This window comes from Bombus pyrosoma, linkage group LG9, assembly GCF_014825855.1.
Source record: "Bombus pyrosoma isolate SC7728 linkage group LG9, ASM1482585v1, whole genome shotgun sequence".
In the NCBI taxonomy this organism is placed as follows: domain Eukaryota; kingdom Metazoa; phylum Arthropoda; class Insecta; order Hymenoptera; family Apidae; genus Bombus; species Bombus pyrosoma.
In genome coordinates, this window is record NC_057778.1 from 557,894 (window position 1) to 577,887 (window position 19,994).

At 35.0% G+C, this 19,994-nt stretch overlaps 1 protein-coding gene across 40 annotated transcripts in view; it reads right to left on the bottom strand.

The window, feature by feature from the left end:
• The window catches only part of LOC122571227 (calcium-activated potassium channel slowpoke), a 105,551-nt gene that overhangs the window by 35,483 nt on the left and 50,074 nt on the right, over positions 1 to 19,994 (bottom strand). For 20 of the 40 annotated variants that reach the window (XM_043734714.1, XM_043734703.1, XM_043734717.1 and 17 more), the window contains exons 7-11: positions 9,730 to 9,840; positions 7,168 to 7,273; positions 3,786 to 3,938; positions 2,599 to 2,754; positions 2,076 to 2,188 (exon numbers count right to left, since the gene is read on the bottom strand). In XM_043734714.1, coding sequence (XP_043590649.1) covers positions 2,076 to 2,188; positions 2,599 to 2,754; positions 3,786 to 3,938; positions 7,168 to 7,273; positions 9,730 to 9,840 — 639 coding nt within the window. Of the gene's footprint in view, positions 1 to 2,075; positions 2,189 to 2,598; positions 2,755 to 3,785; positions 3,939 to 7,167; positions 7,274 to 8,551; positions 8,658 to 9,729; positions 9,841 to 15,434; positions 15,527 to 19,994 lie in introns of all 40 variants that reach the window. The other 20 variants (XM_043734734.1, XM_043734721.1, XM_043734701.1 and 17 more) reach the window with 8 other exon arrangements.

Sequence of the window (19,994 nt, forward strand, 5' to 3'; positions counted from 1 at the left end):
AAGAAACAACTTTCAATTCGAAATGATTATTTGCAAAACCGTACCCTTTATGTATCCGTATTAAGGGATCAAATTTTTCCATACCAAATATTGTTCGTCGTTTGCCTTTTGAAAACTTCAGCACCGATCATGTATTCTGATTTGAATAAAACTAAGAAATTTTCAGAAGGGACGAAGTTGTTTAATTTGGCTTTGGAGTGGTTCATATATTTAATCTAACGTTTACGATACTTAGATACGTTTTTGACTTTTCGGAAAAAGGTTACCACATAATAAAAAGCTTTCCGTAATTACAGATTCGTTTCAATAGTCGTCGCATTTGTACAAGAATTGGATACGATCAGTTATTCAAAATGATGATATATACGCACGCTTCAATGGTCTTTCAAATTTCCAGATTCCAGTTGTTTTTCTAACTCAGAAATAAATAAAGTTTACTCTGTGAAATTTTCTAACTAACTTTTATCCCTGATTTATATCTTGAATTGCATTGTCCATACTAGACAAGAAGAAAAAGGAACAGAATAACATCTTTTCATTTCTTCGACCACTTAAAATTATTTTAAAGAGAAACGTTTGATTTGTCGTGTCCTTCTAGTCCATGGTACCCGATCGAATTCATATCACACGTAAAACTTACAGAAAAAGAGTGAAAAATACAGAAACGTTACTGAAGCGATTAGAGGTGGCTTACATCGATTAGGTGTAGAGCACAGATACGTACTGTACAATATACAGTTAATACGTTCATTTAGTATAGATACAGATATAGATATAGATATATAGATATAATCCATATAATGTATATAGCGGAGTGGAGCGTAGTGAAAGACATAGGCGAGGCGAAGCTTTATCCCTTTTTTTTTTTCTTTCCGATTCAAGAGACTGTGAACCTTTCTCGAGTGATTCCGCCATCGTTACGTGGGTACAAAAAGAGCGCGAACTGGTCGACCGAATCCATGTTGCTCCGAGACAGGGATTGCTACGGTGAGAATTCTTCAACCAACTATACGTGCTTTTCTGAGAAGCTTTTTTTAGCCGAGCCATTCCAGATTCTACGTTCATTAAAGTGAATACTCCGCGAGAAAGGAGAATATTTACGGAGCCAAGAAGCCTTCACAACTAAAAAGTCTATTGGTATCTTCGACTACCGCCGTGAACATCCTGTTATCTATATCTTTTGATAAAGCTACATCCCTCAACTTCTTAAGAAAAATTTTTAATACTAATATTATATTATATTAATATTATATTTTAGTAATATTATTTCGATAGAAAGCTTGGATCAAATAAAAGTTACTGTTCTTGTTAATTATTTAAGACAGGAACAGAATTGTTATCAAGAATACGAGAACTCGAAGCCAAAGAAATATGTGAAAGATATATGAAACGAGTAACATGTTACATTATATATTTTTCAAATTTATCTTAAGCGATTGAAACTAGCTGTTGATTGTATCTTGTAGGTTTTGTCCGATTTTAATATACAATGAGATAATTAACCGATTTAATTTTCAACAATTTAAGCAATAATAAAAAAACCGTCTAATTATTTTTATTGTTATGAAGAATTCATTTAACGAATTTAGTCGTAAGCATGGAACCCTATATTTGAAAATGCAGTTACCTGCGTAAAAATTTGTAATACCGTTTCGATATACATACTGTAAGAAACTATAAGAATTTCTGAATAAACATCGCCAATATGTTTTTAGGAAAATAAGTCCCTTAATTCGAGCCCTCGTTAAAAAATCATAGCAATGTGAAACGTAACAGAAACTATTAAAATACGATATGAAACAACGAAACTACATATTTCTCGAATTACTCGATCACTCCTCTGTATATTAGTAATTAATTATATCTTAGCAAAAATAATTCAAAAGGAATAAAGAAGAATTAATCAGATCTAATATAAACTGATAAAATAGTTATCGTACTTAGTGAGTTGTTAATAGAATACGGAGAAATATAATTATACAACGACTCCACACAAACGAGCGGAACCACAGAATCTCGTCTCTTGAATCAGATATGCAGGTATCTGTTGGATGTTGGATTGGTCATGGACTTACTCAGTGGCTTTGGCAAAGGGCATTCCAATGAAGGTAGGGCTCAGTGTTTCGGTGTACATCTCCATTCCAGTTCCACGCAGGTAGTCATTCTGCCAAGCCTGCATATCGGGTGACTGGTACCAATCAACCAACCATTTCTAAATTACACACGCTCCTATGCATGTACGGATTCGCGCGTTTGCTCACAGTGACACAAAAATTTCACATCTTGATATTTCGTTCTTTATTCAATTTGCGTATATTTCGTATTCGAATTGGAATTCGACATAGCCAGAAGATGATAATTTTCAAATACTAAACATAGTGTCTAATATAATTTTGAAGACGATGAATGTGGAAATAGAAAATAACGTTGTTGCCGATCATCGGTTATATAAAATCATGAAATAAGAAGCGATAAGGATCACGGGATCACTGTGAACAATTTAACAGTGAAAAACCTAAGGAACCTTGTTCACACATGCATAGATGAAAAAATCGGCAGATTTTCAGTCTGTCGTCCGTAGAACGACATTCTACTGACCGTCTTGAAGGAACGCATGGCGAAGAGATTGGCCATCATCGTGCTGAAACCCGGCGCTAGACAGGACTGTGCGATGAAACCCAGCTTCAATTCGGCTAGGCAAATCACGTCGTCGCCCTGTTTCCAGTCCCATGATGGAATGTTTAGTAAGTAGGCCTACAATGGAAAATTATAAATCACCGTAGTAATGTTTGCCATACACCGTGCTTCTGTAGGATTTAATAAGTTTAACATTTATTTTAACATAGTTGTATAATCTGAGCTGTCATGAATTCTGATCGTTCAAGACTATGTACCTCGGTGGCATCATTTTTAAAGACAATTATTATTTAAAATTAAGAAACTATCAATATTTTTCGGAGGAATTTTATAGATTTAGAACAGCGTATTTTTGGAAACTTGAATGACTTTTTGGAAAATATACACTCAAATATTTGGGCTCGATTCTAATATTGAAAGTTTATAAAAAGAAAACGGAATTGAAAATAATGTAGCTCGCCAGACGTTACTAGAACGCTAGTATCAATGTATCCGTTGGATACAGAAGATACAAAAAAAAAAGATATGAAGTATGTTCGCAGATACAGAGGATACAAGAAGAATACCAATAATTACTATACACAAGAAGTGCTGCAGGCCAGAGCTTTCGTGAGTACCTCGACCTTTGTGGTCATACCTCACAGCTACGCTCCGTCTCCAGCTCGCTCATCAGGGGGTGGCGAGCTAGATAAATTGCACTATTGGCTTTTAATCGGTTCATTCGGAAAAGGTGTAGAGATTACAGTCTCGATTCTTCCGACCTTAAGGAGTTTTATTTTCCAACCTTCTCTTCTCGATATCAAATAATATAAATACAAATTAAGCAAACTACATACAAAAATAAGAAACATTTCAACTGTTACTAAAAAGGAAAGAGAAACTAATTGCAAACGCAACTTTACCTTTGTCGTACTAAAATTCGCTTAAAAATAAAAGTTTATCTAACGTGGTAGCTTAGGAAGTATAAACATAAAGTATCTTCGTATGTTTTCCATAAATTTCCATCGTCCAAAGTTTAATTAAAATACCAAAATACGTCATCACGATGAACATTTCAATAATGTTCAACAACAAATGTAACAAAGATGTTACATAGTTGAGACAGGAACGTGAATTATGAATTATCAAGCGATTCGTAGAAGAAATACCTTGTTGTGATATTGCATTAATTGAATGATAACGCGAATGTCATCCGAGTAATTCTTGATGGAGATGACACGCATGATGTTTGCCGCGTCTTCCGCATCTGGATCTTGACAGTACTTGTTCGCCAGTACCAAACACGCATCTGCCTCGTGGACCTAAAAAGGATCGAACCAGTTTGTTCTACGTTGCTTTTTTAACCAAACAATGAATCGAAGAAGGTGTATACGTATTTTGGGATGGGGTCGATGGTCAGAAAGCAATTGCAAAATAGAAACTGCTTTTGAACAAATTTGAAACTAAGAAATCGTAGCGAAAGAAAATCGTAACGCAAAACTTAGTCTGTTTGATCGGTTTTATTTAATGCGAGTATAGCAAATATATAGATAATATCAAATGTTCGATACATTGCTTTCGAATCTGGGATACAACCTAACGAATGTTCAATAATTAGCGAATAATTAGAAAAGTAAAATGCGCCATATGCGCGGTATAATGTGATTTTCTAATCAAGTGAAATGTGTCGGGGTAGAAATGAAGGAAGGAAGACAAAAAGAGTATGGAACAACTAATCTCTGATTACATTGAGTATGCAGGAATATGCAGCTACGTCTCAAAATTTTGTTGTAAGCGTTAACTAGTAAATGTTACTATGCGTCGTAGACACGTAGGAACAAATGCACTTTTTCAAAAATCGACGTGCTTATATTTAGAAAAGAATCTTGGAAAATGAATATATTTTATTAAGAATTTTTATTGATATCTTATTAATATTGTGTCCTGATTTATTATTAGACTGCGGATTTTTATGCATTTATAGGAAATTTAAAAGTAGAAAAATGTATAGAATTTACACAATATGTAAGAATATATAAAATATTGAAAATACTCATTTCAACATTTCAAAATATGAGTTTACATAGATATTCGAGCGCGATCTAAGTATTATATTATACAAATATAATTGCACGTATCTCCGACGCATTTTGAAAACAATAACAAAGTAGGAAAGCAAATTGTTGCGACATTCCTTAAATACATGTGAATCAAATAACGAATCGCTAAAATTCATGATATCAAAGTAGTGTCAACATGCTCATCTACCAATCTGACGTAAATTTAATCGTTGTAAAAGAAATATTGTATAAATAGCCAAGCATACTATTCTGTCTTTTTTTTTTTTTCTTAATGCAGAATCTATATGATATACTTAACAGAGAATCGTGACTCACTGTTATAATGGAAAACTAAGTCTCTAACAGAAAGTAAATTCTTAGAAAGTATAATTATTTACTTAAACTCCATTCACAAGCACTTACCCACCTGGATTGACACGTAGACACGACATGGTTGTTATCCAAAGGTAGTAAACAACCGTCGAGAGAGTTTTTTTCACGCAATTTGACGCAGACGACAGAACGTATGCATGTTAACACGCGTTAGGAGAGACTAAGAATATTTCCTTTACGAGATCGAACATTTTTTGCTGGTCCCTGGCGAAATTTGATCGAAGAATCGAATTTAATTCCAACGATACAGTTGTACGGAAGATGTTCAAAATGTTAATGTTCGTTACGAAACTTTTACCACGAACGTTCGTGAAGTATCGTGTATGTTTATTCGATTAAACTTGTACGAGCTATTACATATTGACGGAACACGAAAGCAGATGACAGCATAGAAAGCGCGTCAAAGGGATTCCATGAAACATCGTCAATGTGCACAGAAGGGAACATACAGGCAACAACCATTTTGGAACAACAACATTTGTCCTTTCGCAGAATGTCAATTTTCGAACGACTACTAATTATTAGAAGCAGCAACCATGACACTATATCCTCGTACTTTTTGTGATTAATAATATGACGATGACTAAAGCAGCATCTAGAATACAACATATCTCGTTTTAACTATCATTCACATAATAAAGTAGGGACCAAATGAGAAATGGTTCTAATTAACCTCCGATTTTTTTTTTATGTGAGTGCTTTTATGAACGTAACAGAAACTTCATTCAATTCTTAATTTTCCAAAAATTAGTCTATTAAATTTCCAAAAATTAGTCCTATTTTAAAACATTTGATATTTTCATAGAAAAATATTCAAGAATTTAACAAATCAAATACCATTGACGAGTAAGTTTGAAAATATCACGTGTTAAACTTCATCATACGTTGTTACATACGTTATTAAGAAGTAAGATGGTTTCCATTATCTTAGAAAAAAACATAAAATCAGATAAATGGAGGAAACGAGATGATGTAACGAATGTTAGAAACCTCCGACTGACCATCAAGTTCGGAGTAAAATTACAAATGGTTTTGGAATGTCAATGATACTGAAAATATAATATTTGTAAATAAGAAAATGGGTAAAAGGAGTTAAGTGTTAAAGAAAGTTCGTAAACAATGGAACTTTTAACACACATTGTCAAGAGGCATAAAGTTCAAAGTACAAGTATAATACTACGTCATGGAAGCTGCTACGACACAAACGGAGGAATACGACAATTCGATGATCCTGTGGATGTTGAGCACAAAGATGTATATCTATGTACACACACATATATATATATGTATGTATGTATGTATGTATGATATGACCAATTAATCTAAAAACAGTGGCACATTTTTGAGGCAATTGAAAATACATAAAAATTCTTCACAATGAAATATCAGAAAGAAATTTCATAAAATTACTCCTTTTAAATGCAGTGACTTTATATCCTTTAGACAAATTTTACAGTGTCTTGCATAGGACACCGATTGTTATAAATGGTCGTGAATAAATTGCGGCTTTTTGCAACATTGAAATTTTACATCATTATACATTTTCTACATAAATTTTTTCATAATTTTATTTTTATATTAGTTTTCCGCGCAGAATCTCGGCTAATATTGACTAAACATCAACTACTTATAATTACACGCCTCGGTAAATGTCGAAAGTTCAGTACCAATAATCGGTATTTTTTATTTTATTATTTAACCTATGCTTATGTAGGTAAAGGGGGTCACTTTCATAAAATAATTCTAACTAAAGATCACGCAATTTGTAAATACTATGAACAAACATTAAATAAGAAATGAATCATAAAAATTGTCCTCGTTGTTATTATCATAGACCAAAACAGAAAATAAAATAGGTTACAGATTGAATGCTTTTCGCCAACGATACGTAGCCCAATTTTCAACAATTTTGTTACTACTGTGGTCAGATTATACACACGTACATATATATATATATATGTGCACAGTGGCATTCGCCAAATAATACACAGGTTGATACAAGTCGGTGTAATTATTATAGGTTTTGTCTTGCATGTTCAGAAGAGATAGGGAATCGAGGATTATTATTTGATTTGAACAATTAGAGTATCAGACTCACCTTGACCCTTTGCAGATCAATGGGGTTCATGATGGTCCCCTGAAAGAACTCCACGGTGGTGAAGTGCCGTTTGAATAGTCCCTCCAGCTCGAGATCTGGTGGTTTCCTAAATGGCACGGGCCCGACAAAATGATACGTTTCTTTTCATAAATAATGTTCACCTCAGATATCGGTGGACGCCTTTTTTGCGAGATTTCTCGCTGAGTAGGCCGCCAGAGATGGGCGGAGATTCGACTTATAATGTAAGTGATATAAACGTAATAATGCTGTCGTGTTTGTCAGACCTTCGAGGAACAGCAGCCATCTAAGCTTCTAAAGGCTTTATCGATACATTATCTACGTTTCATCATTTGAAGAAAAAAAGAGAAATTAAGTACACTTCCTCGGAAGTCAAGGATATACGATATATATATATCATGTAGTATAATAGATCTAAGTAAGTCTCTACTGCACGCTGATTCGGCTCCATAGCTCATTACAGCATACCATGCAGTCACAAGCAATTGCTTTCTACGTATAAATCGTACATATATGCGTGTAGTATGTACATACACCAACATATATTATATATATATATATAAAGTGATTTTTATAAATGATTAAATGCGGTTCTCTGCGTAATCTCGGAATATATGAAGAAGCATTTTGTTCGAAATATTTGTTCCCAAGAGTGATGTCATACGATAAAAACGACTGTTTCATAGACGATGGTGAGGATAAGAATATTAGTAAATGGTGAGGTAGATATACGTTCTTTTAATAATTTCTAGAGTGACAACAGCTCTTGAGCTACAAGATCGTTCAAGATAGAAAATATATCAGAAAGAATGTAATTCGTGGTGGAGATTGAAAAATATATTCTTGAATGAAGCAAATTATTCCTTTCAAGGTTTCTCTGTAAGACACCCTCGAAGAATTCTTAAAGTACTTCATCATGTCTGATCAATTATTCCAATTGTTCGTCGTTACATGACACCACAAGGAAAAGTCTCATACCTGGATCCCAAATAAATAGCGGTCAACCGTATAATTAGTAACATGAAATAGAAGAAGAATAGAAGGAAGAAAAAAGGTTGTAGAAATACAAATCGAAAGAAATAAAGAAGAAGATGTATAAACCTGGCTACAACTAAGAACGCATACGTTTTTATGTACACTTCCATGTCATGAATTAAAATACGCATAACATATAGACATCTATATATCAGACATCTATATCGTTCGATCGATATAAGATTAAATTGTTGAGTAAATAACCGCGCAAAAACCTAAAAAACTACAAGGAAATAAGAAGCACGAGCTGCCACGCAAAGAGGAGATTGGTATTAGGTTGTTTGATTTGGCGGAGGTTTTCATGTGATGGTTGTTTTAGGGTTCGGGATACCTTGACACGCTCCAGGTCCACAGCATTCATCATAGTGCCCTGAAAAAACTCCACGGTCGTGTAATGCCTCTTCAGGAGACCCTCCAATTCGAGATCTGGCTCTTTCCTGGAAACACAGATCACTCCTTACGACAATGACGATCAGACCATCGTGTTCGAACAATCAAAACCGTGCATCGGCGCACCGGGTGCCCTTGGCTTCCCCTACTTTGTACATTTCTCTGTGCATTCAGCTCTCTGTTGACAATGAAAACAGTTAACCTCGAAAATTCAATCTTCAATTAATATTCGTATTAACCCAAATGAGAGAAATTCCGCTTTGAAAATGAAAGATAACGAAAATAAACGTCAAGTTGACAGGGTCTGATCGTCTTTGTTCGTATAACCGCTGGAAAGCTAATATAATTGGGAAACCTACAGAAATCGGTGAGCCTACACTTACCCCAGTTGTCACATCATTATAATACTACAAGTCACGGTTATTCTCATTTCATGAAAATCATCGATATCGCATGACATTGTTCGATATGACTGCTTATCGGTAACGATTACAGTAGCAGACTTACTTAATTTTGTATTGGTTAACGATTAGCACATATAACACATCGTGATATTTAAGGTAATTGATTGTGAAGAGACATTAAGATGTAATTTTGATAGTAATTGGATTTGTATTGTACAAGATCGATCGCATATTTGTATTAAGTTATTCGAGAAGTGAGATTGGATATGGAAAGAAATGTGTCACCCTGTATAATCGTATAATAATCTGTCTGCAATGTACATAACACTATGCACGTAGGAAAGTGCACTGCTAAAAACAATTAGGGGATCCCACTTTGATTTTTATATCACTATTTGTATCTATATATTCTTTCGAATATAATGTGTGTGTAATAACGATCGTCTTAAATTTAATCGTTATTGTAGTACAATCGATCTAACAAGCCCGTAGGGCTCCTTCATTTGCTTGATTGGTGCAATGAATCTGTTTAGAGCAGCGATCCACTAATTACGTTGAGCAGTCTAATTGTTCTATGTAAGAAAAGGTCAGAGGTTAATGTCTGTTATAGATAGATCAATCATACAGTGGTTCGTTGACCAACATGAGATCAAACTAGGAGAAAAATGCACGAGGTCTTATTAGGTATAGTAAAATATCGGATCGATAACCATACCTATGCAAGAAGACAACTTCCACGTCGACGTCCTCGCGATCCTCGTGCAAGAAGTCCTTGAGGAAGTGCGAGACTGATTCGTAGGTGATGTGGCCACACACGACAATATGTCTGCCAACACAACGAACGAATTAGATTCCACTCCCGGTTAAGTACAGACAGTCGAAAATAAAAAAAAAAAGATAAAAAAAACTTACAAGCAACTACCATGTGTACACGCTCTATATATAATATACATACATATGTATCAACCGACTAACGATTTCGTTACGTTTTTCTCTCTCTGATTGCCAGCCAGTCGCTTTTCTGCTGTTTCCATTTGCTTTTCTTTCTTTGAACACATTCCTCGAGAGGGTACACTTGTCGCGATGCCGCTCGAGGGCGTAAATACAGTCAAATGAATCTGCGCGAGAGCAACGCAACCGAGTGAGAAGAGAAAAAAAATATGGACATCGTTCAGAACATTTTTTTTTCTTTTTTTTTTTACACCATTTTAGTCTGCTGCCACAATAACGAATTTCGGCTCGAAGATCCGCGTCGATTAATCGAAAACGATACGTCCGTTCGAATGAAATTTAGAACCAAATTATACACTTTGCAAACGTTGCGAAAAACTATTGCTTGACAATTAGGAAAAATCGCACGTACTCCAGTTTACTTTTCTTTTATATATGTATATATGTATAAAACAATATATATATATAGGTATATATATATATATTCATGTAACGTAGACGTAAATATAAGTAGAACTAATTAATGGACTAAACTTACCAGAACTGCGATAGGAATTGGAGTGAGTCGTTTTAGCCAACTAATGCGATCGAATAATTACGCACACGCGCTCGCGCTAGCGAGCACGCGCGCGCACACACAACATACGTGGGTAAATCATCTGTGCTAGACATACAGTTATACAGACAAAAGATAAACATGACAAAAAGAACTGGATGAAATACGTAAGAGTGCAGGCTCGTTGACGTTCGATCCTTGCAATCAAGTTACAAGCACAAGATTCACTTTTTTTTTTTAAATCTCTAGTCGTGTTAATTCTACGTGCGGTGTGAATTAAAAATCACATACTCTTGCTAGTACAAAGTAACTCATACAAAATACTGCTTAGAGTGACGATAACGTGTTAATTGCATCGAATAAGAAAAAAACAATTCGCCATAGACATTCCATGCCCAATCCTCTCTACTTGATGGCATCTAATGCGAGGCTCATCGTGAACTCAGCAGACACAGGCTGGTTTGCGCGATTATACGATGTTCCACGATTAAACTCGATGCAGACGAACGAGTTCCGCATGCTTTTTTATCGTAATCGACCCACTCGCTATAAATGAACGATGCAACATTGTTGCGATTTCGCAGTGGTTTTTGCGTTATTATATTTCGTGTGTGTCGCTCTCGTGCGTGTTGCATCATTGCAAATATAATTTCACCAGATCACAAAGCGTCACTGTCGTGAAACCGCACTGTTATATCACTGATTTGACATTATTAAAACATTAAAGCATCGTCGTGCTTAAATATAATTTTTATATTTATATTTATGTATATTCGTGTGTATCTACACAATTGTCACGGATCCAGTAAAAAAGTCGTTCGTCTGCGTGGAATCTTAATCTGTCATGAAAATATCAAAAAAATAATAAACACACGGATCTTGTGTGCCACTGAATCCAGCATGGGCCAGAACAAATGAATATCAATAATTAGGCCTTACAGATGAGGTTATTCTTTAATCTACTATACGGGGCCGACGCTTTGTTACGTGAATGTCGAGACGTGAGTGTCGTGTATTTATGAGATAAGTTATGAGTATATCGTGTATAATTCCCTAGAATGGAGAAAGTCGCGTGTCGTTCGAGTCCTATTGCCCATGTAGAGAGAACAAATCGAATGTGGAAAAATATTCGCACGTCGAGTTCGCACAATTCGAACCGTTACTCTTGGCAAGTATTATTCACCGATCGATTTATACATAACTGACGATGCGAACCGGGAAAATCATTTGAAGGAGTACATCTCGTATCGAGCTTGATGCGCTTCTCTGTTTGTCTCGCGGTCGAGTGCGTCACAAAAAAATTCGCCGCAAGTTCGTGCCTGTCGAAAAGCTGTGTTTAACCAAATTTCTCGAAGAACATATTACCGATCTGATGATAAAATCGCACGAATGATAAAAATCGAGCAAAAACTTAACATACACAGTGAATACATTCGACGAGTGACACCTTAATATTGTCACTAGGACGCTGCTCGGTGTATCGAGTAGTACGTGCAACGATCAACAGTACCGCCGTTAATTATTGTCTCTGTGTGCGTATAAGATCAAGATGACTATGAATTATACAGAGTGAGTTGAGATAAATAGATTGCAAAATGCCTTTCTCAATAAGAGACGAAAATAAGGGAGAAGAATTCGACGAATTCGCCGTATTGTTGTTTCTCCGGGGATCATTGCTTTCAAAGTTATCCACGTTATCACTGCCTCTAAATAAATCTACAGGTTTCTTTTTCTCGATACGTTTCGACGAAAATCTTTGATCTTTAAATCTTCACCATGATACCGTTCGGACGATTCGATCTATCACGAGCCGTTTATTTTTACACCACAGATCTCTTTCAACAAAAGGAAAAAGCTAACGTGCAAGAAGAGAGGAAAACCTATTATTCCGGAAAAATCGAAAAACCTGAAAGTCCAACTGGAAGTCAGAAAAAAACTGAAAAAATAGTTTCTGTATTTTATTAATATTGTTACGTAGAGAAAACGCGTCGTTGCCAAAGGACATCGATTTAGCTTGTTTGTAACTGTATCTTTTAACCTTGTACGTTGGAAATTTCATTAACGTTAGCTACAACATGCAAGGGGGAAAACATATAGATTCATTTAGGAAGAGATTGATAACCTTGGTAACTCTGAAAAAAATATCCATAACAACGACAATCTAAATGTTTTATGGAGCGTATGGTTTATTCCGTGTTGGCTCACTCTGCACACTCGTATGCGTAAATCGTGTGTAAGTATATTTTAATTTACATAATTGAAGGAACTCTAATTACCGGTGGTGTTGAGTTTATTGTTTGTCTTACAAAACAAGCGTAATCCCGCTAACGGAAATTATAAAATGATGTTCAATTTAAGAAGGATGTTATATGTATGGCTATACAAAATCGTCCCTAATCTAAAACATACGATTGTTGGCCCATTGACAATCCCTTCGTAAAACCTGAATAGCGCGTGACACATGATTAGCAATATATAAGTACATATATGCGTATACATACAGCTTTATATACGTGTATTGATGATATACGTATATAAAGCGTATACAGGGTGAGTCATATAAATTGTTACGCAAAGTAATCTCGGAGACTGCCAGAAACGTAATTCCTTTATTACATTATTATTTAATAAATATTTCGTATCACTGGAAATGCTGTTATTGCATCCGAAGAACAAAAGAAAGTTAGTTATAAGAATTGAATAATCGAGGCAACTAAAAACGAAAGTAAAGGATATCTTGTACAAAGAATACTCGACAATCAACATAATTAGTATGTATATATTTTTAATTATTTTTAATATTTATATATATATAAAAATCTAGAATTTATTAGCTCTTAATAATGGATGTATCGAAATCCACTAATTTTTAATAATAAACTTATAAGAATTGATCAGTTTCTTAGGATACAACATAATGAATATATTAATATTTCATGCACTGCTATAGCTTATTTGATCAAATAAACGCAATAAATTACAAATTTAAGAACATATATACGAATGATGACAAAATTTTTGGGAACTGGTAAATTCCAGAAGAATAATTATACATCTGTAGAATTAGTTGTAAATAATAGAAATTTAATTTAATAATACAATTTAACTATAATGTTTTTACTACTTGGAATAGTCAAAAACGTGGAGCATTTCGTTTTGTTCCCTAATAGATCCAATAACATTATTCGATTCGCTACATTTGCATGGGACGAGTCATAGTTATCTCATGAGAAATTATTTGCAGCAATTGTTGCCAAAAGCAGTATTTTTTAAACTTTCGATATTTTTATCTCCCAGTTACTAAATATTCGTTATACGTACAACATAAAGACAATATGATAAATCATAGAAAAAATAATTACACTGGTGTGCTTATTAGTTCCAGAGAAACAAATCTGTAACAATTCACATGGTCCATCCTGTGAGCTTATAATCCAAGGCGGAATTTCACTTTACCACTGTCCTTTCTCCAAGATTTACACGTAAAAACAATAATTAATGCTGTCTAAAACACCAAGGTTATTACACTTAAGTATTGCAACTTTAGGCCATATACATATATATGGCCTAAATATTAATTGAAAATGCAGGATACATGCTGGGCGTTGACCCTTTGCACTCAGAGAGAAATACAGCTCCAACGTACTTATTTATATATTTTCTGTGCTCTGTGCCACGTCCACGAAACATGATTGTACGAGTGGTGGATATTTGTCGCCAAACACGAACAATTTGACAATTTTATTGTACGATAAAAACACGCACGACGATTGGATACGGAAATCTAATGTCAAGTACATTATGGCGTCAAGGTAGCGATACATTCTTCTACGCCTAGGTTATTCGGATGAATTGATCTTTTCACTTGTTATGTAATTGCAGTTAAGAGAATCGTTATTATGTTAACTAGATGAAATTCGAAAAACGAGGAATGCAAATTAATTCATTGTATTGTATTAGTCATTGTATCCTTCAAAGTATAACTTTCGTCTTTAATTGAGGATAAAGGATTCAAAATATAAAAAAAAGAAAATAAAATGGGTATAGATTTCTAATATTTTTAATTAAAATTTCATCCAGATGAATTTCTTTATATACCATTCGCTCCTCGTTGTTCGTGAAGTTTCGAGGAAACTAGCGCGATAAAGCCGTATTTGTCCCAAGTGCGGTCAAGTAAACAAACAAGCTAACACCAGTTACTGGGGTATGGTGAATCTGAGATGGTAATTGGACTAGCTGATTGACTGATAGTGTCGGTGGACAAGGGTTGGGGACTGTGTTCTCGGGGACTGTGGAAGCACGGTTGCATTAACGCTCACTGACAACTAGTTCGAAGAGCAGGTACTGAACTGCAATTCTGCGATTCTAAATCACTGCCTCTATACGTGTATAATATAATATGTGTATATTTATATATTTACTCGCTAATACCGTAAATATATAAATATAATACGTTTATATATTTATAATGCATATACGTGTGTATGTAACGCGCGTGCTCGTGCCCACGCGTACGTGTTATGTATATTATGTTTACACGTGTGTTGGGTGTAAATATAAAACGTAACGGGCAATCCAAGGAATTTCTTTTTCAGGCTTGTCGATGTAAAAGATATAGTATTCTATTCTGTGTATCTGTGACAGTAGAAACATATCAAGGGGTCGTGTAGGTAATCTGACATCGAGGCAAATGCGATCGTGTGTTAAGTACTTTAGATGTCCAGGTGCATACGGACAAAAAATATATGGCAAATTTCATGACGTCGTGCTGGAGACAGGGAGAGGGCTATTGTAGGAAGATTCAGGTGTACATCATATACAAGAAGGGGGATAGTATGAACAGTTTGGTAGTAATTAGGACTGCGAAAGGTGACTCAACTCGGGAAAGCTAGTTGGTTGGCTGTGTCTCTCACCTGCGACCTCGCTCGTTCTTCAAAGTGCCGCCATACTTGTTTCGCGTCCCGATCAGGTCAATTATCTCGGGGATACAACTGGCGAATATGGCCTACACCACGTGATAGAACAGAACACAACACTCGCATCAATACACTTGTGTGACAAGGGTGGCAATTTGTATGCTTTATTTTTTTGTTTCTCTTTTTTTTTACATAAGACTCGGTCATGTTTTCTTTTTCTTTTTTTTTTTTTGATGAGAACCGGTATCGTCTCGTCCAGTCGAAGTGATCGCTAAATGCGTCGTACACAGGTGGTACCTTAGCTAGTTTTTTTTTTAGTGGGTTATATTTTTTCTTTTTTTTCTGAGCTGGCGAGGGGGAGGAAATTTGCACTTATGACGGAAGTAAGTTTTGGCTCAGCTACCGGGCTGCGCGGCCACTCATAGAGACACGATTAACAGTGCTGTACCGCTATGCGTGCCACGGCCCAAATAGTTAATAGATATGGAAACGAACACTTTCCAAATAAAGGGCGGGGTAGGTAGGCTACCTACACCTAGGTCCTACACTCCTACACCTAGGCCTAACGATAACTACACGTGCCGACACGTCTACCTAGTCCATTGGCAGGTAGCTCGTATGTATTCGTTGAATTTTGCGCGAACTCTTCGATACAACAGGATTCGTATTCCCTTTTTCTTTTGTTTTTTGTTTCTTTTTTTTTTTTTTGACGGTTATATTTCGTTTGACTAGCTCTTCACAACAAAAAATAATCGCTTCTACCTCTCGGTGGATATGTATGAACGTCGATGAACGGATCGAGAAAGCTTTAGGAGAACATTTTCTTTTTTTTCCTTTTTAGGTACAAATCTTTCTTATTTTTCCTTCTTTTTTTGTTTTGTTCTGTACGTACGAAAGAGTACAGCAACCCCCTGTGGTACGAGATATCGTATCGAACAAACCCGTTTTACCGAAACGAAATTTCCAAGGAATTCGAAAGAAGATATTCCTGTTTGACGAGGGTACGGTGTCATTGCATGACTCGATATATCGAAGTTATTCTAGTCATTGGCCTCGTGAGATCGAAAGACGCGTTTCAATGTGCACTGTATCGTTGCCGCACGATAAAAAATATTAATGCACTATTCTAATTTTAGTTATAGAGCAGTTAGCGAGCGATGTTAGCGTCTGATTAGTTTATCACTCGTCTATATTAGCGCTTCACACAATCGATGTAGCCTTTAGAAATGTACGAAATAGCAAAAGTAGACATAGTTAGTATCCTTAGAGTATCATTTCGGCTATGCCATATTATCGCAAATGTTAATGCGATTCTCTTTCTTCCTCTTCTCGAAGCGATCATAGGATGTTCTCGATGTATGTGTCCACTTCGAATATGATAAACTGTCGAACTCGAATGACAATTTCGACGCTAGTGCACGTCCTATAATTCTACAATCTTTTTTATATTCTTTTCTCTTTTTTTAAGAAGAAAAAAATCGTCGATCGGCCTCTTTGGATTTATAAAATAAATTTATTGAGTCAGGTGTATTATGGTCGATGAATGAAAGATTCTTTCGCCAAAAAAGAGATACTATTGCTTTTTTTCAAACGTTCATTTGTACGATAGATAGTAAATTGATTAAATGATAAACTTGATGTTATAAAGAATTTACTTAAACAATATAAAACAGTTTATAAATGTGTGATGTTAAGATGAAGCTGTCATTATAATATTAGTTAAAATTTATAGCGATGATGGCAATTAAATTCGATTAATGATGTACAGAAGTAATTTTACGTATATATTAAATTCAACTCGTTATATGAATTCATTATGTAATGATATATATATACGAATCCAAAAAATCGTAGTTATATAATGGAAATTTGATCAAGGTTAATTTCTAGAATTATCTCAACCTTGGCTTAGATCTTTCACTTGTTCAAATTAACGATACATCTTCGAAATAATCACAGTTTTATTAAAAAACGTAATACAAATATCCATACTTTTTTCTATGTCGACCATGTAAAATAGCAGTTCTCAATCAACATATTGCAAATGTACAAAAATGTTTATGAAATGTTTCTGAAATGAAAAACAATATATAATACAAAAGATTTCAGAATATTATGCATCCAAAAATATACAAGTTTATATACAATATTTCAAATGTAAAAATAATAGATCATGAGTGATGATAAAAGAACCATTTCTTATCTAATATATATATTTCATCTCGCTTTATCTGTGTAGCACAGTTAGCATAATTTGATTAAAGTGCTCGATAATATTGCCTATGACACACTTGTAAATATGATTATAAAAAGTAAAATGATATCGAACATATTGTCTACTAGAGAAAAGAGCACTTTCTTCATCGTTGTTTATTATATTATTGATAACCTTAATGTAAATGATACAATTTCGAAGTATCTTCCATATTATAATTATATCTTCGAATGATACATATATACGTTCACACATATCAATACACTTGAGAACCGCTAATTAGAATTATGCACGTCGACTGATAGAACAGGCCAATAGACGATCGATCTCGAACGACTAATTCTCAAGAAAAGAAGCGTGCGTCTGCGGCAACGAAGTCTGTGAGCGTAATCGCGTTATAATACATCGCAAGTTATTCTTTTTTCCTTCTTCCTTTTCTGATTAACGATATATTCGAAAGAAGAGTGTTTCTTGGGACATGGGCTAGTGTCAATCTATGCGTGTATGTTGTCTCTTTCCCGCTTTCCTTCTGCTCAGTGGTGCATGTCTGTGTGAATAAATATCCGTATATGTACGTACTAACATTTCTATGTATATGTATGCACACATGGAAAAAAATACATGTAATGTATATATAATACAATATGTATCATATATGTACGTCCATACACGAATAAATATTTGAATGAATAAAAAAAAAAGTGAGAAAAGAAGAAGAAAAGAAAAGGTATATGTATATGCATATACACATGTAACGTGTTAACGCGATGATCGTGATGGACATTATGAATCTTTTTTTAGCAATTCTCTCTCGTATAAATATTTTTTGAAAAAAAAATTCTTGAGGTGGCTGCTATGAGTGTTCCCTTGTCCATATGAGACTGCATACAGACATCGTATATAATACGTATCGCATATAATATACGTGTATGCATATGCATGTAATTTGTCGAAGAAAAAGAAGGGAAGAGAGAGAGATAGAAAAAGAGAAAGGGAGATAGATTTTTCGATGTAGCTGAAACTAGAGGCTATCTATGTGCCTGAACAACGAAGTAGGATAATGAGTAAGCGTTCCACGGGAAACGACGGGAAGGCTGTTCAATATATGTGGTTTATAACCATTTTTCGATTTGCAATCCATTATTTTCTCAATAAATCCTTTAAATACGTACTCGTGTAATTTAAGAACGACTAAATATCAATATATTCGAAAAGAGTTGTATATTGCATAGAATTTCGCCATTTTTTAAATTTAAGATCGTGGTATCAGAGAGTTATATCCAAACGATAGTAAGTCTAAATAAAAGACGATGATACGCGAACAAAGATTAACACAAATATAGTTTAATGTCTCGTAAACTTTGTAAAAAGTATTCTTCGTTATTGAAATCGCTTGAGCATCGATATAACAAACATCATAACGTGTATATGTATGTATGTATGCATATACCGTGACGTATCTACGTTAACTTAATAAAAGATTACAATGAAAAAAAGAAACGTAAGTATGTTAGACCGAGCTCGATTAAATAACTTCTAAATAATTTACGTTACAAGTGATCAAAGGATCAACGATAAACCATGCTTGGTTACTTGTTCTACTCTTATTACCATGCGAACACGAACAAGCGGATAGAGAGTGTTCCGATCTCGTTCACGCGTTTCGCTGACCGATTCAGTCTCACAGTACATACGCCTTCTCCGCGTTAGGCCCGTTCGACGCCAAAAGGTAAGCATTGTCTGTGTGAGTGTTCTCGCAATTATACGTGCAATTTCTACTAGTAAAATCCCTAAAGAGCAGCCGCATGTGCCTACGCCTGCACCACCCTTCTACTGCTGCGTTCTAATTCAAGTGCCAAGTATTATATCTTATATCAAGCCAGAGAAAATCGTGTCTCGATCCGACGATGTGAGGCTTCTCCTTTTCGCTCGTGCGTCGAGTGAGAAAAACCGTTCCTTCTCTAACAGGCCATTCCGCGACGGGTTTCTTCACCCTTGGAAATTCTACAGGCTAGCCAAGAGCACTAACGCATGCCACCAAGAAACTCGGTTCGTGAATAGAGAGGGATAGGTAGAGTAGATAGATAGAAATAGAAATAGAGAAAGAGAGAGAAAGAGAAAAAACAAAAATTACCCACGAGTCGCTGATACTTTTGGGATTTCTTTAACCGCACAATAGAAATTTCACGATAAAATTCCTCCTACTTTCTTAGCCTATACTTTATCGTATTACAGTTAATCGATTAATGTTATGTCTCGGTTATGTTTAAAAGTATCAGCGACATTCGCAACCCGCTGCTTCACGATTCCTCCTTTCCATTCCGTACCATTCTACCGATCAC